Source organism: Fusarium falciforme, chromosome 2 (genome assembly GCF_026873545.1).
Source record: "Fusarium falciforme chromosome 2, complete sequence".
Lineage (NCBI taxonomy): Eukaryota > Fungi > Ascomycota > Sordariomycetes > Hypocreales > Nectriaceae > Fusarium > Fusarium falciforme.
In genome coordinates, this window is record NC_070545.1 from 3,389,930 (window position 1) to 3,410,719 (window position 20,790).

Sequence of the window (20,790 nt, forward strand, 5' to 3'; positions counted from 1 at the left end):
CCCCTTGGTGTTGTGTGTGGTGGGGGGGGGAATGCGGAACTGCAAAATCTTGATGGAGCCTCAAGAGCCGCAATCTCCCAGGAAAAACACAACAAAGAAAGAAAGAGTCCTTTGACTTATTCTTTGCTTGAGTCGGCACGTAATGTACGGTACAGTACGTAATGGCGTGCAGAAAGTCCTTGCATCGATCTCCCGTAATGCACAAGGATATCGAGCGGATCTCCAATGCAATGTTGTGCAGAACCTGTACGCAAGACAAGCAACATGATAGCTCGGTCGGCACAAGATTGAACCAATGGCCACAAATGCAACAACAAAAACATCCGTCGACCGAAACCGAGGTCGACGCGTCGCGGTCGCGATCGTCCACAACACACATCCATCGCACAATCTCGGCGGACTATTTTAGAGTTTTCCGGGGTGCGATTGGCGCACGAGATTCGAGCTGAAGAGCTGCTGAATGCGGCGTAGATTGGAATTCGTGGCATCCCGTCATTGCTGAGCCGTTGTCCAATGGCTCAATAACCAACATGATTTTTGATAAGCGATCCGAAATGCTCCTGCATGCTCCCAGGGTGACCCTGTCACTGTCGCCTCAAGTACCGGGTCCAACGTGGTACAGAGTTGGACAAGACTGCGATGCGATGTGAACCTGAGCAGCCAGCACCTTGGCCTTAAGCTCGCATGCCAGAATCGGGCGCTATTGACGACCTAGATGTCACGAGAGACGGAATCGGGTGATGTATGCATGCCCGTTAATTTGGCTGGGAACAGGATCAGGATCTGGTTCCCACCAAACAGCTCGACAGCATTATCCTGGGTTGGAGCTGGAGGGGGAGGCTCCTCACCGCCAGTTGGCTCGTATCCCATCCATCGCCTCTGATTTGGATGTCTGGCCATTGCTGACCCGCAACCCACCAGCGCCCAGCGAGATTCGATGAGGCTGTCATGACGGGCTTGACTACTGCAGGAGGAGATTGAAGGCTGTGGAGAAACTGCAGATGCTGATATCTGATTGTCCAACTGAAGCGAGGGATCAATATGTGAGGGTGATAGGGTAGGGATGCAAGCAAGGGACAGAGTAATTGATGGTAGCATCTGACGCGTAAGTACTAGGACTTGTCTTGGACGATCCAGAAATAGATCAGGGTTAATAATTCGATCTGGAGGTGTTGCTGGATGAAGCATCAATTCTCGTCGTGAGCATGCAAGTTGGAAGGCTTACCCTACACCACCATCGGGCATTAAACCTCCGTGCTCCGATGTCACCACAAATTTCAACGACGCCTCAGTCTTTGGCGGGGCAGCTTTACTATCGAACGAGATACGAAACCTGACAGCAGTGACGCAACAGCTACTGCGTATTGAATAAAGCTAGAGTTTCGGGTATCGACTGCCGAATTGTCATTACTTCAGCAACGACCATGGAAGCTGATATCAGAGCCGTGCTGCCCAACATCGACCCAGTCGTGTCCGAGTACTCTGTGGGATATCTCACCCACGCCTCGACTACCTACTCGGAGGAGGAGGAATCTTCTGGCGTGTCTCCTCTGAACGAGGCTGCCATAACCATCACCGAGCTTCTCCTGTCTGCATCGGGCCAGGTTAATGCTGAGCTGGAGGAGAAGATCAAGCAGCTGGTTGAGAAATGGGTTGACAAGTACACCGAGGCCAATGGCGGTCAGAGGCGAGGCCCTTCGACGGTCAAGCGTCTCGACCACACCATCCAGGTGAGCCAGCAGCGCAACATGTCTTCAACTCTGGCTGTGGCCACTGGTGGCGTGGATCTCGAGTCGGCAAACGCCAGAAAGGTCGAGTCCAAGGTCGACCGCAAGAAGCTCGAAAAGGCCGAACGCAAGATCGCTGCCAAGCAGCAAAAGAAGACGTTCAAGACTGTCGAGTACGAGGCATCTAGGCTGCTCGAGCAACCCGACTCTACCCAGTCCTACGAAGAGTTCTACATGGCTGTCAACCCTCTCCAGCTGGGCTCCAGCTCCGCAAACAAGACAAAGGATATCAAGCTCGACAATATCGACGTGTCTATTGGTGGAAACCGCATCCTTACCGACACGACACTCACGCTTGCCTATGGTCACCGATACGGTTTGGTTGGTCACAACGGTGTTGGTAAATCTACGCTGCTCCGAGCTCTGTCGAGACGTGAGGTTGCTATTCCGACACATATCTCTATCCTGCACGTCGAGCAGGAGGTAAGATCCCACGTTTATCTGAATCAGGAGGCTGCTAACAAGATAGATTACTGGTGACGATACCCCGGCTATCCAGGCGGTCCTGGATGCAGATGTCTGGCGCAAGGTTCTCCTCAAGGAGCAAGATGTAAGTATCTCAGCACACTCATAGGTGACATCGCTGACAACCGCAGCAAATCTTGGTACGACTCGCCGAGCTGGAAGAGCAGCGAGCCTCCCTGGCCGATACCTCTGCCGATGCAGCCAGACTTGACCACGATAAGGAGACCCAGGATACCAAGCTCGGCGACATTCAAGCCAAGCTGGCCGAAATGGAATCAGACAAGGCCGAGTCCCGAGCTGCTAGTATCCTCGCTGGTCTTGGTTTCTCGCCTGAACGACAACAGTTTGCTACCAAGACGTTCTCTGGTGGTTGGAGAATGCGTCTGGCCCTTGCCCGAGCCCTTTTCTGCGAGCCCGACCTCCTTCTTCTGGACGAACCGTCCAACATGTTGGATGTCCCTTCGATTGCCTTCTTGTCAGATTACCTCCAGACCTACCCCAGCACCGTCCTCGTCGTCTCTCACGACAGAGCATTCCTCAACGAGGTTGCCACCGACATCATCCATCAGCACTCGCAGCGACTCGATTACTACCGCGGAGCCAACTTCGACTCCTTCTACGCTACTCGCGAAGAACGAAAGAAGGTGGCCAAGCGAGAGTACGAGAACCAAATGGCCCAGCGAGCCCATCTCCAGGCCTTTATCGACAAGTTCCGTTACAACGCAGCTAAGTCATCAGAGGCTCAGTCACGTATCAAGAAGCTCGAGAAGATGCCCGTCCTCGAACCCCCCGAGGCCGAGTACAATGTCAAGTTTACATTCCCCGAAGTGGAGAAGCTGTCGCCCCCTATCGTGCAAATGTCGGACGTTACCTTTGGCTACAACAAGGACAATATCCTCCTACGACATGTGGACCTGGATGTGCAGCTGGACTCTCGAATTGGTATCGTTGGTCCCAACGGTGCTGGTAAGACTACGATCCTCAAGCTCCTCATTGGCAAGCTTGACCCTTCGTCTGGTCTGATTTCGCAACACCCCCGCCTCCGAATTGGATTCTTTGCTCAGCACCACGTCGATGCCCTTGATCTCAACGACAGCGCTGTGGGCTTCATGGCTAAGAACTATCCTGGACGAACAGACGAAGAATACCGACGCCGACTGGGTGCCTTTGGTATCACTGGTACAACTGGTCTGCAAAAGATGGCTCTGTTGTCTGGAGGCCAAAAGTCGCGTGTGGCGTTTGCTTGTCTGGCTCTGACGAACCCCCACATCCTGGTGCTGGACGAGCCTTCTAACCATCTCGATATCGAAGCCATGGACGCCCTGGCGGAGGCTCTCAACGAGTTCCAGGGTGGTGTTCTGATGGTGTCGCACGACGTGACGATGCTGCAGACTGTATGCACGTCGTTGTGGGTGTGCGATGGAGGTACGGTTGAGAAATTCCCCGGAGATGTGCAGCAGTACAAGAAGAGGATTTCTGCACAGGCGAATGCGGCGGGAGTTGTCAAGCAGCATTAGGCTGGATGCTATGCCAGAGTATGAAATGGTTGTTCATGCTGGCCACCTTGGTAACTCTGGACCGGACTGTGATGTGGATGTTGAATCTGTAAAGTTAACCAACTGACCATACCGCTGCTATGATCCTAGCAGCTTCTCAATACCCATCATCGTGTTGTTAATAACCTCGGAATCTTAAATGCTGATTGGCCGGTGTCAACGGTGGCCCGGGATTGCAAGTTGAGAGTGGGGCATCAACGTCCCGGGCTGTCGGCCCATGTGGCTGGTGCCGACATGACGCTGCCGGTTGAACGTTGGATCTGCAAGCCGTGTATCTGTTGTAAAACATAATCCCCGAGTTGAATTGAAGATATATATATCCGTGGCATAAGTACGGAGTACACAATTCATCTTCAACCCGCATTGTATTGAATCTCCTCATGACCAGTTGGCAGCGCGCCTGGCCAGTTTGACGCGCGCACGGACCAAGGGCCAGGTCAACAAAGGAGCGTTAGTGGTCCAATCGCCTGGAAAGAACCGCCGTGCCCCTGTTTACCCCCTGGAACCGTGGCGGTGAACAATTTTGACTCCCGCCCTCGCTCCAGAAGTCAACATTCCCTTCCCCATAAACTACACCACGTCCTACCTCTCCCAACCCACTTCCTCTCCCCCATCTTGAAGCTAAGGCTCCTTCAGCTCTCGACGTCTTTGGCCCATTTCTTTCTTACTCCTCCAACCCCGTCCCACCACATCCATCAACATGCGTGAAATTGTGAGTCCTCCCCGCAGTGCTGCTGTTGCCGCCGCGTCGAGCTTGTGCCCCTGATTCTACCCCGCTAGGCGGCAGCTCGTTCAACGCCCGGTAGCTGCAGCTTCATCATGATCACCAACTAACGAGACTTTTCACATAGGTTCACCTTCAGACCGGTCAGTGCGTAAGTATCGCGACGCCTATTTCGCTGGCGGGATGCTCATAATCCGCAGGGTAACCAAATTGGTGCTGCTTTCTGGCAGACCATCTCTGGCGAGCATGGCCTCGACAGCAATGGTGTTTACAACGGCACCTCGGAGCTCCAGCTCGAGCGCATGAGCGTCTACTTCAACGAGGTATATTGCCCGAAGTCTATACCAAATCTAGCTGACATCTGTAGGCTTCTGGTAACAAGTACGTCCCTCGCGCCGTCCTCGTCGATCTTGAGCCCGGTACCATGGACGCCGTTCGTGCTGGTCCCTTCGGTCAGCTCTTCCGTCCCGACAACTTCGTCTTCGGCCAGTCCGGTGCTGGCAACAACTGGGCCAAGGGTCACTACACTGAGGGTGCCGAGCTCGTCGACCAGGTCCTCGACGTCGTCCGCCGCGAGGCCGAGGGCTGCGACTGCCTTCAGGGCTTCCAGATCACCCACTCCCTGGGTGGTGGTACCGGTGCCGGTATGGGTACTCTGCTCATCTCCAAGATTCGCGAGGAGTTCCCCGACCGAATGATGGCCACCTTCTCCGTCGTTCCCTCTCCCAAGGTCTCGGATACCGTCGTCGAGCCTTACAACGCCACCCTCTCAGTCCACCAGCTGGTCGAGAACTCCGATGAGACCTTCTGCATTGACAACGAGGCTCTCTACGATATTTGCATGCGCACCCTTAAGCTGTCCAACCCCTCGTACGGCGATCTCAACTACCTCGTCTCCGCCGTCATGTCCGGCGTCACCACCTGCCTTCGATTCCCCGGTCAGCTGAACTCTGACCTCCGAAAGCTCGCCGTCAACATGGTTCCCTTCCCTCGTCTGCACTTCTTCATGGTCGGCTTCGCTCCCCTGACCAGCCGCGGCGCCCACTCTTTCCGCGCTGTCAGCGTTCCCGAGCTTACCCAGCAGATGTTCGACCCCAAGAACATGATGGCTGCTTCTGACTTCCGCAACGGTCGCTACTTGACCTGCTCTGCCATCTTGTAAGTTTTGTTCTCTTCATGCCGAGCAATCGCTAACATTTTCCAGCCGTGGCCGTGTCGCCATGAAGGAGGTCGAGGACCAGATGCGCAACGTCCAGAACAAGAACTCGTCCTACTTCGTCGAGTGGATCCCCAACAACATCCAGACTGCTCTCTGCGCCATCCCCCCTCGTGGCCTTACCATGTCCTCCACCTTTATCGGAAACTCCACCTCCATCCAGGAGCTCTTCAAGCGTATCGGCGAGCAGTTCACTGCCATGTTCCGACGCAAGGCTTTCCTTCACTGGTACACTGGTGAGGGTATGGACGAGATGGAGTTCACTGAGGCTGAGTCTAACATGAACGATCTCGTCTCTGAATACCAGCAGTACCAGGATGCTGGTATTGATGAGGAGGAGGAGGAGTACGAGGAGGAGCTTCCTGAGGGCGAGGAGTAAAACAGTCCGACTGATCCAATGACATAGCCGGCGTGCACTTCTTTTCGGTGTAGTGTTGTAATTCAGGGGTTAAGATATCCTCAATGGCAGTACTAATGTACTGGCCGATAAATTCAGAGTACCATTGTACCAATCATGTTAAGAATCAATCTCTAAGCGCCTGATGTGACTGAAGTTCTTGTTCTTGATGCTGGAGGTGACTTACAGGTACAGGCCCATTGAAGCTGACCTCTGCCGACACGTGATTAGATGACTAAGCGAAAAAGTTGAGCCCATTGCAGGTCACCTTGTTCATACAACCGCATCGCAGCACACGACAGCCATTACGACACCAATGGCTGCCATGTTTGCTCCCAGCCGGGGGAGGCAATTGGGCCATGCCATTGCCTCCAACCCCGTCACTCTGCCCGGGTTTCTCGTACCGGCATGGCAGGCCACGACCCCCAGGATGGCGCCTCGGGCGACCGCCCTCTTCTCGACGACCTCGAAACGACCCTCCAAGCTCGGCCGGACACCGCTCTCGATTCCTCCCGGCGTGGAGCTGACGGTTGGCGAGCCGTTTGCGCGCAAGGACCTGACAACGTACAAGCGGGTGTTTAAGAAGACCATCAGTGTCAAGGGACCGCTGGGTGCGTTTACTTGAGGGATTGGAGGTTGCGGGTGCTGACTCGGCGTAGGAGAGCTGAACCTCGAGGTTCCTGAGTTTGTTACTCTTGAGCAGGATACTGAGAACCGCATGGTTTCGCTCGGTGTTCAAGACTCGGATGTGAAGCAGCAGAAGGAGATGTGGGGTATGTATATTCAACCCCTCAGACGAACATGACTGATAGCGCAGGCACATCGTGGGCATACCTCAAGAACTACATCATGGGTGTCTCGGAGGGTCACACGGCTATTCTTCGTCTCGTGGGTGTCGGTTACCGAGCGTCGGTCGAGGAGCGCGGAGCCAAGGAGGAGTTCCCTGGACAGCGGTTCCTGTGCCTCAAGCTGGGCTTCACGCACCCGGTCGAGGAGGGCATTCCCAAGGGCGTCACGGTCACGACGCCGGCGCCCACACGTATCCTCATCGAGGGCATCGACCGCGAGGTTCTCATGTCGTTTGCCGGGCGGGTGCGCAAGTGGCGGCCCCCGGAGCCGTACAAGGGCAAGGGCGTCTTCATCAACGACCAGACCATCAAGCTGAAGCAAAAGAAGATCAAATAGAGGATGCCGCCAACCTTTTGGTGGCCGGTTGGACGCAGCTGGCGTGTGTATTCTAGTCTCGTGTACAACGTGTACTATCTTAGGGCATATACAAAAACTACTTTTTTTTCTTGCTCTCTCATCATCTACTGCTTTGCGCTCAGAACCTCTTGGACTACTTGGAGAACCTTGTCGTGCACAGCAGCCGGGGCGGCAATAACACCCTTGTTGTTGGCCAGAGTCCGTCCGACGCCAAAGTCGAGACGCTTGCCGTGGATGTCTGTCACCTGGCCACCGGCCTCGCGGACGATGAGATCGCCGGCGGCGTGGTCCCAGATCTTTTCTTGGTAGGTGGCCTTGACGGGCAGACGGAGGTAAATGTCACCAGCGCCGCGGGCGATGGAACCGTACTTGGCCTGGCTGTCCATGCGGACGCTGGGCTCAGTGATGCCCAGCTTCTGAGAGATGAGGGCCTGGTCGTCGTGCGCCGAGTGACCAGCCTCGACACTCTCACAGAAGGTAGCCTTGGAGAGGTCATCGAGGCTTCGCATGGAAATGGACTTTTCGGGCGCAAGAGCACCGGCGGTCAGAGGGCGGCTGTTTGCGCCGTGGCCCTGAACGGCAGAGAAGACAACACCGCGACCCTCGTCGGTGGCATTGGAGCCAATGTCGCTGGTCAGACGAGCAGAGTCGTCGACAGGAAGGTTAGGGCAGCCGAGGACGCCAACCTTGACGTCGCCGTCGACCATGAGTCCCAGGCAAACAGCGTACTGTCCACCACGGAGGAAACCCTTGGTACCGTCAATGGGGTCAATGGCCCAGATGCGACCAGAAGCACCTCCCTTGCTGTTTCCCCGGTCGATGAGCTCGAGCATGTCGTCGACGTCCTTGATGGGGCCTCCGAGCTTGGCCTCTGCCTCTTCGTCATCGAGCTTTGTATCCTTGACGAGATCCCAGATGGTCTGCTTCAGGTTGGCGTCCTCGCGCAGCTGAGCGGCCTCCTCCTCGGCGACGATAGCGTCATCGGGAAAGTTGTGGCGGAGGGCAGCAATGATGAGGGCCTGGGCGCCAAAGTCGCCGATGGTGACGGGGGACTTGTCGTTCTTGTCGACGGTGCCCTTGGCCTTTTCGTGAAAGACTCTCTTGGTGAGGATGGTAGCCCGCTGGACGGCCAGCTGAGCAATCTGAAGCTCGGAAGCGTACGCGGGGGCAGCCATTGTAGTAAAAGGTCTGTAGGAGAGGTGCGAGGAGAGAAGGCGGAGACGGGGGAGGATGGAGGGCGAGAGTAAGATGGCCAGGATGACGACCAGGAGGGAGAGGAAGAGTCTTAAACGGTTCGAGACCCTGTACATTCGCGAGAAGCAGCAGCAGCGCGGGATGGAGGGATGGCGTCTTAGCGGGTCGTCGGCGGGCCGTCGGCTGGTTGGCTTTCGAGAGTCAGTGGGATGTGGATGGGATGTGGATGTGCGAGGGTCAAGTGGGATGGAGTTGACGTGACGTGGTAGAATGTTTCGGGATGGTTCTGGATTGCGCAATCGCATGTGGCATGTTTATTGCAAATACGGCTGATTCAGTACCTACACTACATGTTGATCCTTGAATAAATGAGTATACAGCATTGTAATATTTACAATTCAATATCCAATTAATACAGTCATCTCTTGACAACTTCAACAATACCCCGCCATCCTCCGATATCGATGAGGGGCATCTCATTGCACTAACAATTTCTGCATCCCTCACCACGGAACGATCCGATTGGCCGACAATTCAATCATCAAACTCCATCCCAGCCTCACTCAACACCATCAATTCTCCTCCTCCTAGTAATTGACAACACATCGAAACCCGCTGCAATGGCATCCTCACCCTCCAACCTCCGCTCCCTCTACCGGTCCATCCTCCGAGAGCTCCCTCCCCGACCGATCCTCGCCTCTCCCCGCTCCCCGCTACACACCCGCCTCCGCGACACTTTTGCTACTTCATCGCCGACGTCGCAGGAGGCTAGAGCTCATGCTGCTGCTCAAGCTGTAGCCTACCTCCGCTCGCAGCGACAATATGCCACTCTCCTGGAGCGATACAACCCCGGCATGGGCATGGATGAAGAGGAACGTGTGCGATTGACGGCCCGGAGGGTTGGCATGGATCTGCCTATTGAGTACGCCAACAAAAAGTAATTGCGATGAAACGAATTGAGGATTCATCGATATACGCACACAATTGGGATAAATGCACGATTGGACATGCTGCATCGACGAACTCTAGCCGAAACACAACCTCTTCAACTCCAAGAATCATGAACCGGAAGACGGGCACCGAGCCCATGTACGATCAAGTGTATGGAACAATGTACGAACGAAGAACGAGTGGAAAGAGGATACCCAATCACGAACCGACATCATCATCATATCTCATTCCATGCCATCAGATCAACAATTATATACAAAATAGAATCCAATGCTCAGCCTTTGGCCATAGGGGTATCAACATCTTATCTTCACTTCTAGACTCCTCCCACACCTCCGTCTTCAAGCGACTCGTCCCATCCGCCCATCTGCAGTAGCCATTCTCCCAGCCGCTCCTTGACGAGCGTGATATTCTCCCCCAGTGCACTCCTCCACTGGTCCTGTACCACTCGGACCTTTTCCTTAAGATCCTCAGTGAGCCGTCGTTCTTCTGACTGTCGCATGTGCTGTGCGCGCGCGTCACGGTCCGCCTTTGGAATTGGGTTTCCGTTTTCATCCTGAGTCTGAGTCTCCAGCACCTTGCCCTTGGCATGCACCACTGCTTCCTTGACCTCGTGCAGCAGGCACAGCAGGTTCGTGTGCGATTCGATAAACTGATACGTGCTCTTCTCGGCGTGGAGTATCAGACTGAACAGGTACTGCATAGGATGCTCGTGATACGACGGGTTCTCTTCAAATTCGGCAGCTGGGATCTGGATATTGAAGCCTTCCAGATCCACCGGGATGTTGTCCAGCAGCTCACAGAGCGGAGGTGCAATGTCCCAGAACGCCGACAGCTGCAGTGCGACCCCACGTTCCACAGCCTTTTCAACGACACCTCGGAAATCTCGTGCCCTTTCCAGAACCTCATGAGCATATGCATACTCGCGCTTGGCTGCATCTTCTGCGAAAAAGGCCTCTGCTGACTTGAGCTTCTCGGTATTGCCCGAAAGTCGGTAAGGAGTCAGTACGACACCGCAGTATCGGCTGTTGCGATCGGAAAGCAGATCGTAGATGGCTCGATGGAGGCCTTCGCGCGCCTCGAAGATCCATTTGAGCAGGGTCAGCTTTTCCAGCAGCTCTGGTCTGTCATCGCCCTCCTCTTGTGGCATGTCGGCATCGATTTGTCCATTGTCAATCAAGTGACGAGCCAGATCATCAAACAGCTCTGTAGCACGCGAGATGCGCCCCATCAGCAACTCATTCAGGGGTAGCACCACCTGGTTTTGGAATTGCTCGTATTCTGACTTTTCGAGCTCCTTCTTCTTGGAAATCTCCCCCGTTTGCGTATCCGATTCGATGACAGCTGCGTCCGCGTAGCTCAGACTGCCAGAGTTGATCTCATTCTGTAGGTTGGTCCTCAAAGCCTGGCGGCGCTCAGATGCCGCTTGGGCAAACTGCTCGCGGCGTTGGGTACTCTCAGTCTCGAACTTTTCCTTTGTCTTGGTCACTTCATCCAACTCGCTCAATGCTCGCACGGCAGTTCGGATCGAGGTCAGTTCAGGATGATTATTGTTGACGGCCGGATGGTGCCTCGGATAAGGGGGCGGCATCGTGACAAGGCGGGAAACATCGAGGTGCTCTCGGTTGACCGTTGAACACGGACTCGAACCCAGGTTAGACGTTGATGTGGAAAAGGCACTGGGCTGTGGGGTTAAGCTGGCCTCTGACTGATCATGCCAACCCGTCTTCTCGGGGGGGTATTCAGACGACGAGCCTTGGTCTTCATAGACCGCTGGGGGTTGATCCTCCTCGACCCATTGCGTCTTTGTCACACCCATGTACTTGGATTCTCGCTTGGATCGTTCGAGGTGAGACGGGTTACCTTGAGAGTCTGTCTCCCACCAACGGCTCGGGGGTCGTCCTCGAGAGCTGCCGTTCTCATAGTTTTCGCTCACGCTCATACTGAGAATCGGGGATAGAGAGGGCATGTAGTTGGTAGCCCAGTTGACGTTAGACGGGTTATTTCCGTTTGGGGATACAGGGATATTGGCTGAGCCAGGGGCTGACTGAGAGCTCTCCCCCTGAAAAGCAGAGCTGGCAGATCCTCGACGAGAGCGTGTCGGCTCAGAAAATCCAGGCGTCAACCCATCTTGCGAAGTACCTGATGGTCGTCTTTCTGTCGCCATAGGTCGGAATAAGTCTCGGGTCAAGTCAAAAATCTCCGAGCCCATAGCACCGATGGCAGTCGAATATCGCTCTCGTCGGATCCTCGACTCATTGACAATAAAGTCTGCGAAAAGGCGCACCCTGTCTGCATCTGTGGCGGCTCTCGACTCCTTGGCTGCGAATTCCCGGAAACGCTCAATTGTGTCAGTCGCAAACTGGTCGGCAGTCTGCGTTACAGCTAGGTGCTTTGGAACTGCACGGCCAGCTGATGGCGGCCGGGACGATTCCCGTACTCTCGAAACTGACGCAGCAGATCCAGATCGAGGAGGCGGAGTAGGAAGAGCCTTGGGCGCAACCGCTTTCGAGCTGGCATACTGCGCTTGCTTAGCAGCGTTAGGGGAGAACGGGGGGGTTTCTGCTTCTACTTGAGGTAGCTTTCCCGACCCCAGAGCCCTGGGTGTTGAATCCCGAGAATCTTGCCCAAATGCATCGGTCAAAGGTGTTGACTTGCTAAGTGTCGACCGAGCAAGATCGCTCGAGCTAGGTACCACGATATCCGCCATAGATTCTGGTCGGATCCGCTCATCAACTGAACCCCTAGTGCTGTGTCGGTTTCGACTTTCGTTTCGTCTCTGTAGGATCGTCTTGTCGTGGCGCACTGCTTTTTGCCGGTTCAAACTAATGAGACTAGACGAGGACGCCACAGATTCTAGCTGCGGATTGGGGTTCACCGATGTGTTCACAGTCAATGCGGGTGAGCGTCCCCGGCCTGGCGCATTTGGCTGGTCGCTGTCAATCCAATCTGCTGGTGTCGGGGGGACAGGACCGAGGTTCGTCACGCCGGCTGGGGGTCGGCGCCTTGTCGGAGGAGATATGATGGGGACAACATTTCTATCCATACTCTGAACACTTTGCGACCTCCCAGATGCCGGAGGAGGTCCAGGAGGTGGTGGCGGGAGAGGCATGCCTGGTTCCCATCTTGTCTGGGAGGCCGAACGTGAACGAGCCGACGTCGGCGTCTCAATAGCACCAGCTGAAACAGCCCTTCGAGCTGCCGGTGGACCGTGGGGAAAGCCAGCCGCTGCCTCGGGATTTTGCTGATTAAAGGAAGGTTGTATTATCATGCTCTGTCGGTGGTTATGAGCCATATGTGTTTGAGGAGGACTAGATGCTTGCTCGACATCTCTTCGCCGTGCCAATGTGGGTATACCGAAACGGCGTTCGCGCGAGTTGCCACGGCCACCTGGAGGAGGAGGAAACGATGGGTTGGCTATTTGTGGTTCGGGAGAAGGTCGATGCATTGCGGTGTTGATCCTCGGCGGCGGTGTCGAAGCAGGGGTGGAATCATATACACTCATCGGACGCTGCTGCTGACTCCTGGGGGGGCTATATGGTGGGGGAGGAAGTGGTCCAACTGGATGGTGTTAGACAAGACGGACAGTAGAGCAGCAGACTTGCCTTGGGCCTCGCCTGCAAATTGAACTGGACGCTCGGCGACGGCAGCTTGTGAAGGACCCCATTCCTGAGGGTTGTAAGGCTGAATGGTGCTACTGCCGGGCGTCTGGGCAGACTGAAGGTGACTGGAGCTCATGGACACTGCGGATATGGGCGAATGCAGGGAGCTGTTGAAGACACCGAGCGTGGTGGTCAAGGGATGAAGGCCGTGACGGAGTCGCGCCGGATCGGGAGAAGTCATGATGAAGGCTAGGAGAGCAGGCGACTATGGTTTTACTCGACTGTCGACAGTCCAGATCCCTGGCGGCGACTGTGACAACTGCGTATCAGCGCAGTGCTTTTGCTAGCTGGCTGGCTTGCGTGGGGTGCTGGATCCGCGGGGTGGCGGTTGGTGAGCCCGGGCGCGTGCAAGTGAGTCGATGCTCAGGTGAGAGAAGCGACAAAGTCGGCAGTCGAGAGATCGATTCAGAGGCCGAGACAGGGAATCGGTTGTGGTTTGACTTGATCGACCTGCAGAGCTGGACCAACGGCTGGGTGGTTTGGGGTCAATTCAACAGATCTTTCACCAATCCATCTACCGGGCCGTGGTGAGGACGATAGCGCGTCCTCTGCTGCATTCGACAACTGAGACCAAGGTGTGATTGAAAGAGATGGATGTAAGAAGAGAGAGGTTGGGAACTTTTTGGGAGGAGGGGCTCTGCGATGGATGGCTGCTACTGTAACTGACCCCTGCGCTGCGGCAAGCAAGGCCTGAGGTGCCTGCCTGCGGGATAAGTGTGTGTGGACGTTCGATGGCAACACCTCCCTTTGGCGTTAGAGGAGCCAAGACTTGCAAGGGAAATGCATAAGTGCTCCGTAGTTTGGTTATTGCCGAATCCCTCGTGCTGGGATCTGTTGGCTTGCTGAACGGGACCGAAACGGAGAGCTGGGGTGGGATGTCACCGAGCGGGACAAAGAGAGTCCAACCGAGGAGTGATGACTGATGGAGGATCAAGTGGACAAGATCTACAGGAGACTGGCCCTTTGAGTCAAGCATCGAGGTTGGATACGAGCTAGATAACTACGCAGGGCAGCGGTGTTGTAAGTGCGGACAATCTCACTGCATCCTGACCGTTGCGCATGAAATTGCCCCAAGACACTATCATCCCTACAACATGGTATACCCGGAATGTCTGCTACAGCCAAGGACGGCTTCATTCCTGTAACTAACTCTCAGGCTACAAGGACTCTTCTTGAGCATGCCACGTACAGTACAATTCACGGCACCGAGAATCAGTCTGTCCAGAATCTCACCCCGCTGAAGACAGGACCCAGGATCGATTGGGCAGACGCAGGTCCACGGCTGTTCTATTCATAGACTTTCCCCAGGGCCTCGATTGGTTGGACCGGTTGACTATGCGGGCGAGTGTGGGTGTGGGCGCTTAATGGCGTCCCTCTCTGCCTGTCACGTCTTTGATCCAGACCCATGACCAGGACGAAGCGGTTCGCCCTTGGTGCCCCGATTTGCATGGACATGGACATGGACATGCAGGGCTTGACTTGATGGGCTGATGTCTAGTGTATCCCGAGTCCGGCGTCTGCTCTGTTGAGGTGATATCCATTACCTCGGAGCCAAGGCGAGCTGTGGGCGTGGAAAGACGGTCAACAGCTTCAATTCCGCTCCTCAGCTTCAGGGTGGTTGATGGCCCTCAATCCAACTCCATCATGGCGTCCATGACTCGCCATGACATGCAACGGCTGGCGAGTTGGTGATGTATCCCGCAGCAAGCCCTGAGCGGTTCGAAACGGTCAAAGCGGCAGATCGACGGCTCGTGCATTGTTATTGTCTTGAATGAAGCAGCTGACCGCTGTGTTTCCGATTCCCCGCGTGCTCTGAGGTGGTGAGTACCAAGGCCACCAGATAGGTCGATAGCTACCTAGCATGACTTGACAAGGTCTTCACACCTCCTGGCCACCATATCTGGCCTCTCTAGCATGGACATGATGAACCATGCATCATGACTTCAAGATCAAAGTAGAAAAGACTGTCTCTCGTCAGGCGCTTGTCGCGTCTCCTTTAGATGCACATGTGGCCAACCAACTGCGCGTCCGCGGCACGTAGCCCTGACATGAAAAGCGGCAGACAGATTGTTAAGATCCGTCCTTCATTTCCCACATACATCTGCGTCATCTCGGCAACTGACTCCATCGCGGCATGCTTGCTGTATTTGAAGCAGCAGCTGCATCTTCTCGAAGCAATTTCCTTGACTCGAGAACCAGCTGACAACCCGCAATGGGCATCAATGAGGCTGGAGCAATAAGGTCTTGGCAATTGGCAACTTCCCGGAGCTACCATCACCACTGTCGACTCAAATTTTCATCACTCTCCTCTCCGGTCTTGCCGATTCAAGATGGAAAAGTCGAATTGCCCTGTCGAGGCTGAACGAGGCTGGTTCGCGGAAATGAGCCCCACTCAAGCTAAGGTGGGGGCACAAGGCTCAAGCAAAATTCTAGAGGGTTCTCCGCCAACTCTTTCTTAACCATCAACTCTTCACCTCGACTTTTCCTCCTCTTTCTTCTTCTTCTTCCTCCTTCATCACCACACGAATCATCTTCTACCAAATTGTAAGTATAGCAGACGTTTCTGTTTTCTTTGCTTCGCATCTCATGATGAGATACCAGCTGGCACCAGTCATAGAGCGACTTGTACTCCCTTTCATTGATGACCAACATGCTGTGGTCCAAGACCATTTCTGATCTTTGCGATTCTTCTCTCTTGCTTGTTCGATCTCAATCTGTTCCAAGCTAACCGGAAAGATTTCATAGTAACGCGCTCGACGACTTCACAATGGTTCTGCACAACCCCAACAACTGGCATTGGGTCAACAAGGACGTGTCGGCGTGGGCCAAGGACTGGTTTAACGAGAACCTGTCCAAGGTCGAGGCCGAGGATGGCGACGTCAAGGCCAAGGTGGACAAGGTGCAGAGCATGGACGGAGACGTCGATGTCAGCCAGCGCAAGGGCAAGGTGATTACCATCTTTGACGTCAAGTTGGTGCTGCAATATTCTGGTAAGACACGTGCATGTTGGTGATCTGCAAGTTACTGACCATCAGGCTCTGCTCCCGGTGAGGACGATGTCTCTGGCACCATTACTGTGCCCGAGGTCGCCCATGACACGGAAGAAGACGAGTACGTGGTACGTAACCTCCCCTGCTCCTACGTCTTCCGTGGTCCGTAGAATAAAGCCGCTAAGCCCCTCGTAGTTTGACGTAGACATCTTTGCCGACTCCAAGGAGAAGCAGCCCGTGAAGGACCTCGTCCGCTCCAAGATTGTACCCCAGCTGCGACAGGAGTTCCAGAAGCTTGCCGGCGCCCTCATCGCCGAGCATGGCAAGGATATCCAGCATGCTCCTGGCTCCAACCCCTCGAGCGGTTTCTCGACTCCCAAAGTCCACCCCCAGACCTCCTCTGCCTCCAAGCCCGCTGCGGCCCCCGAGGCTGTAAAGACCAGCGGCACCGTGAACACGACGACCGTGACCGATAACGAAGAGTTCCGCACCACGGCCGAGGAGCTGTACCAGACCTTTGTTGACCCTCAACGAATTGCTGCCTTTACCCGATCTCCTCCCAAGGTCTTTGAGGGTGCCAAGGTCGGCGGAAAATTTGAGCTGTTTGATGGCAACGTGTCTGGCGAATACCTCGAACTCGAGTCCCCCAAGAAGATCACTCAGAGCTGGCGTCTCAACCAGTGGCCCGCCGGCCACCACTCCAAGCTGCACATCGAGTTTGACCAGAACGACGTTGACCACGTTACCGTCATGCGTGTTACCTGGGAGGGAGTGCCCATCGGCCAGGAGGACGTGACCAAGCGCAACTGGCTCGAGTACTATGTCAAGAGCATTAAGCAGACTTTTGGGTAAGTTCCTGATTCGACGCAGCGTTGCCATGTAAGCTAACCATCCAGATTCGGCACCATTTTGTAGATAATGGGAATGGAGTGTGGAGTCCGGTCATGGGCGGTAGATTGAATGCGCTCTCTAGATGAGGGTAGTGACGGGGGTAAATAGTCGCTACCGTGGCGGCGGAGGGCAAACGTCGTCTTGGGTGGTCTACGCAAGAGACCTAGAAGCGTGGGGTTACGATATCATGAGCGACGTGAATGAATTAATGCATATCTACCTGTGCCGTCGTGGCTGAATGTTCTTGTCCTGTCTGTCTGAGTGCTTCATCAACTAGCCAGCACGTTGAGTTGCAGTATGGCGTCCGTTTCTGCCTGCTCGCCTTTCGTCGATAACCTGAGTCTCCCGATGCCAGGGTCAGCAACCTGGTGCCCCGTGGCTAAGCCTGCTGACTTGTCTGATAGATTCATTGCATTGGTCTGAGCAAGGTATACATGCTGTCCCATCCAGGATGTAAGAGTAGGCGGCCCGAGCCATATGCGGAATGCTCCAGTCAGGACAGTAAACAGGCCGAGTATGATAAAGATGGCCGCGGCAAAGACGTAGCATCCCGTATTTTTCTCTGCACGCCATCCGACGTAGAAGGGATACTGGGCATGCGGATACTCTTTAGCCATCTCAGTTATGTCCTCTGACCCAAACGGTTCCTCGCCCGTGTCGATATGCCAATGCCGTGGCCGTAAGGACTGATACGACGACATGACGCCTCGTACGATACCACTGACACTTTTGACTAGTGATGTATCCGGGCTATTCACCAGGGCCTCTATCCAGGCGCTGTAGTATGGCAGAATACCCTCTGCGTCGAGTGACTTTTCAAGATCCTCCTTGCTGACGGAACTCGTTTTCGAGAGTGTGTCCACAATGCTATCGTTGCTCGCAGACAAGACGCGGAAATTGGGGCTGTCCACGCTCGTGAGACGAGAACAGTCTGTACCCCTGACATATCTGTCGACCTGGGCCACAGCGTAGTGCATCTTGTACGTTACACGCTGCACCACGGGTTCACGGAAAGTGTCGGAGGAATGGTTTCGTCGCGCCCATTGGACCTGAAGATTCCCTGGCTCGACAACCTTGTATTCCAGAATAGCCCTTTGCGGCGGATCAAACAAGTCCTCTGTCGATGTCTCGATTCGTTGCCAGCCGTTGGTGTCTTGCGTGATGAAAAAATCACCCTCTTCCTCCGTCATTTTGGCCACCATGACCATCTCGCGTGTCAAGAGATATCCACTGTCATCGGGGTAAAAGATGTAACCGGATTTCGAGCTGGAGCAAGACGCCCGTCCAGTCATGATGATGCTTTGAGGCGGTTTCAAATAGGTCTCATATTGGTGTAGAAACGCTCGGTTGATCCCTGCGCCTCTTGGAAAGTCACTGATCCAGGGATTGAGGTCGTTGTCCAATGTTTCGTCGGCATTGCCCCCCTCCATAGATAGACGAGGCTTTTTGAACCTGACGGTTTCCTTGTCAAGGTTCTCGTACATGAAGACATCGGGGCTGACAATGACAAATTTGTAGGCGATGGATGCAAATATTCCCATGATCATGAGAAGATATCGTAACGTGAGAAAGTATGGGAATCCTCTGAGGCCATATCGGACTGGTGCTCGTGGCTGCGAGTTGAGATATCGTGCATAGTCGAGTCCGGTGCCCTGTTGAGATTGCCGACTACACCATGAGTCAAAGAAATGGATATACGTCTCGCTGAATCCAAAAGAGAGCAACCCGAAGGCGACACCAATGATGGCGATCCAGACTTGCATGCTCAAGTCGTGGCCGATGCTGAAGCGAACCTGACCCGCAGGTCGTGAGTATCCGATTTCTCCATCCTTTTTAATATCGGCAACGACATTAATTCCGACGAGGATCAAGACGATGCCACCGATGAAGAGAGCGGACAGAGAAAGAATGCCGACAGTCTGGAGCCGCTGGAAGAAGCTCGGTTGAGGCATCGCGACATCACATGACCGGCTTCGTTCAAAACTGACAGTGACACTCGAAGAGTGGACTCAATCCACGGCTAAGAAGGGTATTTATTCTTTTACATCTTTCAACTCATTTACCTGAAACGAATCAGATGATCAGACATTGGGCCGGCCTTTGGCACAGCCGCGCGCGTAGGATCCTTGGCGTGCAGGAAATAGCTAAGGACCAACAGCCAACAAGGATCATGCAGAGAAGGATGAAGGAGGATGAACATGTTGAGCAAAGTTAGATCCAACGCCTAAGAGCAGTTAATTATATAATACATCTCATGATCTTCATCGCCGGCGACGCCTCTCGACATTGAGGTCGTCAGAACTCTGACCAAACGCATAGTCTGCCACAAAGACGTCGACCAAGTTATCCCAGAATCCCATGTCGTAAAGATTCTCGACATGGCCGAGACCCCAGACTCTCTCCCAAGGTCCTTCTCCAGGAATCGGGGCGTCGTCCTTCGGAGGTCGTCCGTCTTGCGTGGTGATGAGGATCTGCTCCGTCTCGACGGGCCAGCGAGTATAGCGAGGTTCGACACGTTCATTCTTTCGTCGGTTGGCTGGCATGGAGCGGCGGAATGCGTAGCCGTCCTGCATGTCCTCCTTCCACTCTGACCACTTGAGAGTCTCGTTTGTGGTGGTGCCGCTCCAGATGAGGTAGATCGTGTAGAGAAGAAGACCCCAGACGAGAGGGGCCGTGAGTATGGCGAGGAGGGCTGTGGCGCCCATGTTGACATTGTCTTGGATCGCCCATCCCCAAGCAGCCACGTACTCTGTCCAGTCCATGCTTTTGGGCTTCCACCAAGACCAGTGAGGACTCCATCTGGGTATTCTCGCTGTGATGATCGATAACCCAAGAACGCCGCCGTATGTACATAGAAGAGCAGTGGAGGCGAGTAAGAGCACAAAGTAGTGCTGGTTCCCATAGCCGACGCATGAGTTGATGAAGACGCAGTGGTGATCAGCTTTGGCTACGCAACGCTTGCAGAGGTTGCAGTGCTTGGATCGAGCAGGCTTAAGAAGCTTGCAGGTCCGGCAGACGTGTCCAGGATGGAACAGGGTATGGTCGTAAGGGTAGAGAGAGAGATAGTACTCATGGTTCTCAGGCGTGATGTAGCCGGGGTCGGCGGCGCACGCAAGATAGAGAAACAGGTAAGGGAGGAAGACGGTTATGGCGACAGTAAACTTGGAAAAAGTTCCAATCTTGGACCAAGCTTCAGGAAGGTACATGTACTCGCCAATGCTCATGATGAGCAAGAAGAAGATCTACACGCATTAGTTGCCATGCTCCATCCATACAAGCATCGCAAAACTTGCCACAACAGTCCAGTGCCTCTCGTGCACCATATAGTTACCAAACCGTGATAAATATTTGGATATCCTCCCTCCAGTGAGGATATTGTCCACCCCCAGAACGCCATTGGGGATGTAAACCCATATCACCTTGTATAGAAAGGCTATTGGAGTTCGCCTATAATCGTCAGTCGCAGAATATACGAGGCACCTCTAACACCGACCTTAGAGCAGGTAATCTTCCAAAAAAGGCCACAAAGACCATGAAAGAGATGAAAAGAATCAACAATATGATGGTTTTGAACGAGCTCATGGTTGCTAGATTGACAACAGTGAGATGAAGACGCAAAGATCAAAATGGAAGACCAAAAGTGCCAGCTAAGCGCTTGGCATCAGGCTGCAGACTGGTCAGAGTCTCATAATGCACAAGAAAAAGATGATAATGAACAAAATGAAAAGATCGAGCACCGTGAATTAGGTCC

General features: G+C 54.3%; 9 protein-coding genes across 9 annotated transcripts; 5 read left to right on the forward strand and 4 right to left on the reverse strand.

Annotated features, from left to right (window-relative positions):
• Nucleotides 1–1,424: 1,424 nt before the first annotated feature.
• On the forward strand, nucleotides 1,425–3,769 carry NCS54_00297800 (Putative ABC transporter ATP-binding protein; the record flags this gene model as incomplete). The annotated part of the gene is made up of 3 exons (XM_053148565.1): nucleotides 1,425–2,210; nucleotides 2,257–2,337; nucleotides 2,384–3,769. The coding sequence occupies 3 exons, from the start codon at nucleotides 1,425–1,427 to the stop codon at nucleotides 3,767–3,769; spliced, it is 2,253 nt and encodes a 750-aa protein (XP_053004540.1).
• A 739-nt stretch (nucleotides 3,770–4,508) lies between these two features.
• On the forward strand, nucleotides 4,509–6,127 carry NCS54_00297900 (beta-tubulin; the record flags this gene model as incomplete). The annotated part of the gene is made up of 5 exons (XM_053148566.1): nucleotides 4,509–4,520; nucleotides 4,660–4,683; nucleotides 4,733–4,855; nucleotides 4,900–5,690; nucleotides 5,737–6,127. The coding sequence occupies 5 exons, from the start codon at nucleotides 4,509–4,511 to the stop codon at nucleotides 6,125–6,127; spliced, it is 1,341 nt and encodes a 446-aa protein (XP_053004541.1).
• Nucleotides 6,128–6,437: 310 nt separating this feature from the next.
• Nucleotides 6,438–7,330, forward strand: NCS54_00298000 (Hypothetical protein; the record flags this gene model as incomplete). The annotated part of the gene is made up of 3 exons (XM_053148567.1): nucleotides 6,438–6,756; nucleotides 6,805–6,918; nucleotides 6,963–7,330. Exons 1-3 carry the CDS (start codon nucleotides 6,462–6,464, stop codon nucleotides 7,328–7,330), a joined length of 777 nt encoding a protein of 258 aa, XP_053004542.1. The 5' UTR covers nucleotides 6,438–6,461.
• Nucleotides 7,331–7,455: 125 nt separating this feature from the next.
• On the reverse strand, nucleotides 7,456–8,748 carry NCS54_00298100 (3'(2'),5'-bisphosphate nucleotidase; the record flags this gene model as incomplete). Its single annotated transcript, XM_053148568.1, has 1 exon — nucleotides 7,456–8,748. The coding sequence occupies exon 1, from the start codon at nucleotides 8,659–8,661 to the stop codon at nucleotides 7,456–7,458; it is 1,206 nt and encodes a 401-aa protein (XP_053004543.1). The 5' UTR covers nucleotides 8,662–8,748.
• Nucleotides 8,749–9,165: 417 nt separating this feature from the next.
• On the forward strand, nucleotides 9,166–9,486 carry NCS54_00298200 (Hypothetical protein; the record flags this gene model as incomplete). The annotated part of the gene is made up of 1 exon (XM_053148569.1): nucleotides 9,166–9,486. One exon carries the CDS (start codon nucleotides 9,166–9,168, stop codon nucleotides 9,484–9,486), a length of 321 nt encoding a protein of 106 aa, XP_053004544.1.
• Nucleotides 9,487–9,812: 326 nt separating this feature from the next.
• NCS54_00298300 (Hypothetical protein) lies at nucleotides 9,813–13,339 on the reverse strand (the record flags this gene model as incomplete). The annotated part of the gene is made up of 2 exons (XM_053148570.1): nucleotides 9,813–13,057; nucleotides 13,102–13,339. The coding sequence occupies 2 exons, from the start codon at nucleotides 13,337–13,339 to the stop codon at nucleotides 9,813–9,815; spliced, it is 3,483 nt and encodes a 1,160-aa protein (XP_053004545.1).
• Nucleotides 13,340–15,925: 2,586 nt separating this feature from the next.
• On the forward strand, nucleotides 15,926–17,063 carry NCS54_00298400 (Aha1-N domain-containing protein; the record flags this gene model as incomplete). The annotated part of the gene is made up of 4 exons (XM_053148571.1): nucleotides 15,926–16,148; nucleotides 16,194–16,276; nucleotides 16,344–16,996; nucleotides 17,045–17,063. 4 exons carry the CDS (start codon nucleotides 15,926–15,928, stop codon nucleotides 17,061–17,063), a joined length of 978 nt encoding a protein of 325 aa, XP_053004546.1.
• A 245-nt stretch (nucleotides 17,064–17,308) lies between these two features.
• On the reverse strand, nucleotides 17,309–18,991 carry NCS54_00298500 (Hypothetical protein; the record flags this gene model as incomplete). Its single annotated transcript, XM_053148572.1, has 1 exon — nucleotides 17,309–18,991. The coding sequence occupies one exon, from the start codon at nucleotides 18,989–18,991 to the stop codon at nucleotides 17,309–17,311; it is 1,683 nt and encodes a 560-aa protein (XP_053004547.1).
• Nucleotides 18,992–19,300: 309 nt separating this feature from the next.
• Nucleotides 19,301–20,621, reverse strand: NCS54_00298600 (Palmitoyltransferase; the record flags this gene model as incomplete). Its single annotated transcript, XM_053148573.1, has 3 exons — nucleotides 19,301–20,281; nucleotides 20,333–20,486; nucleotides 20,533–20,621. The coding sequence occupies 3 exons, from the start codon at nucleotides 20,619–20,621 to the stop codon at nucleotides 19,301–19,303; spliced, it is 1,224 nt and encodes a 407-aa protein (XP_053004548.1).
• Nucleotides 20,622–20,790: the final 169 nt, after the last annotated feature.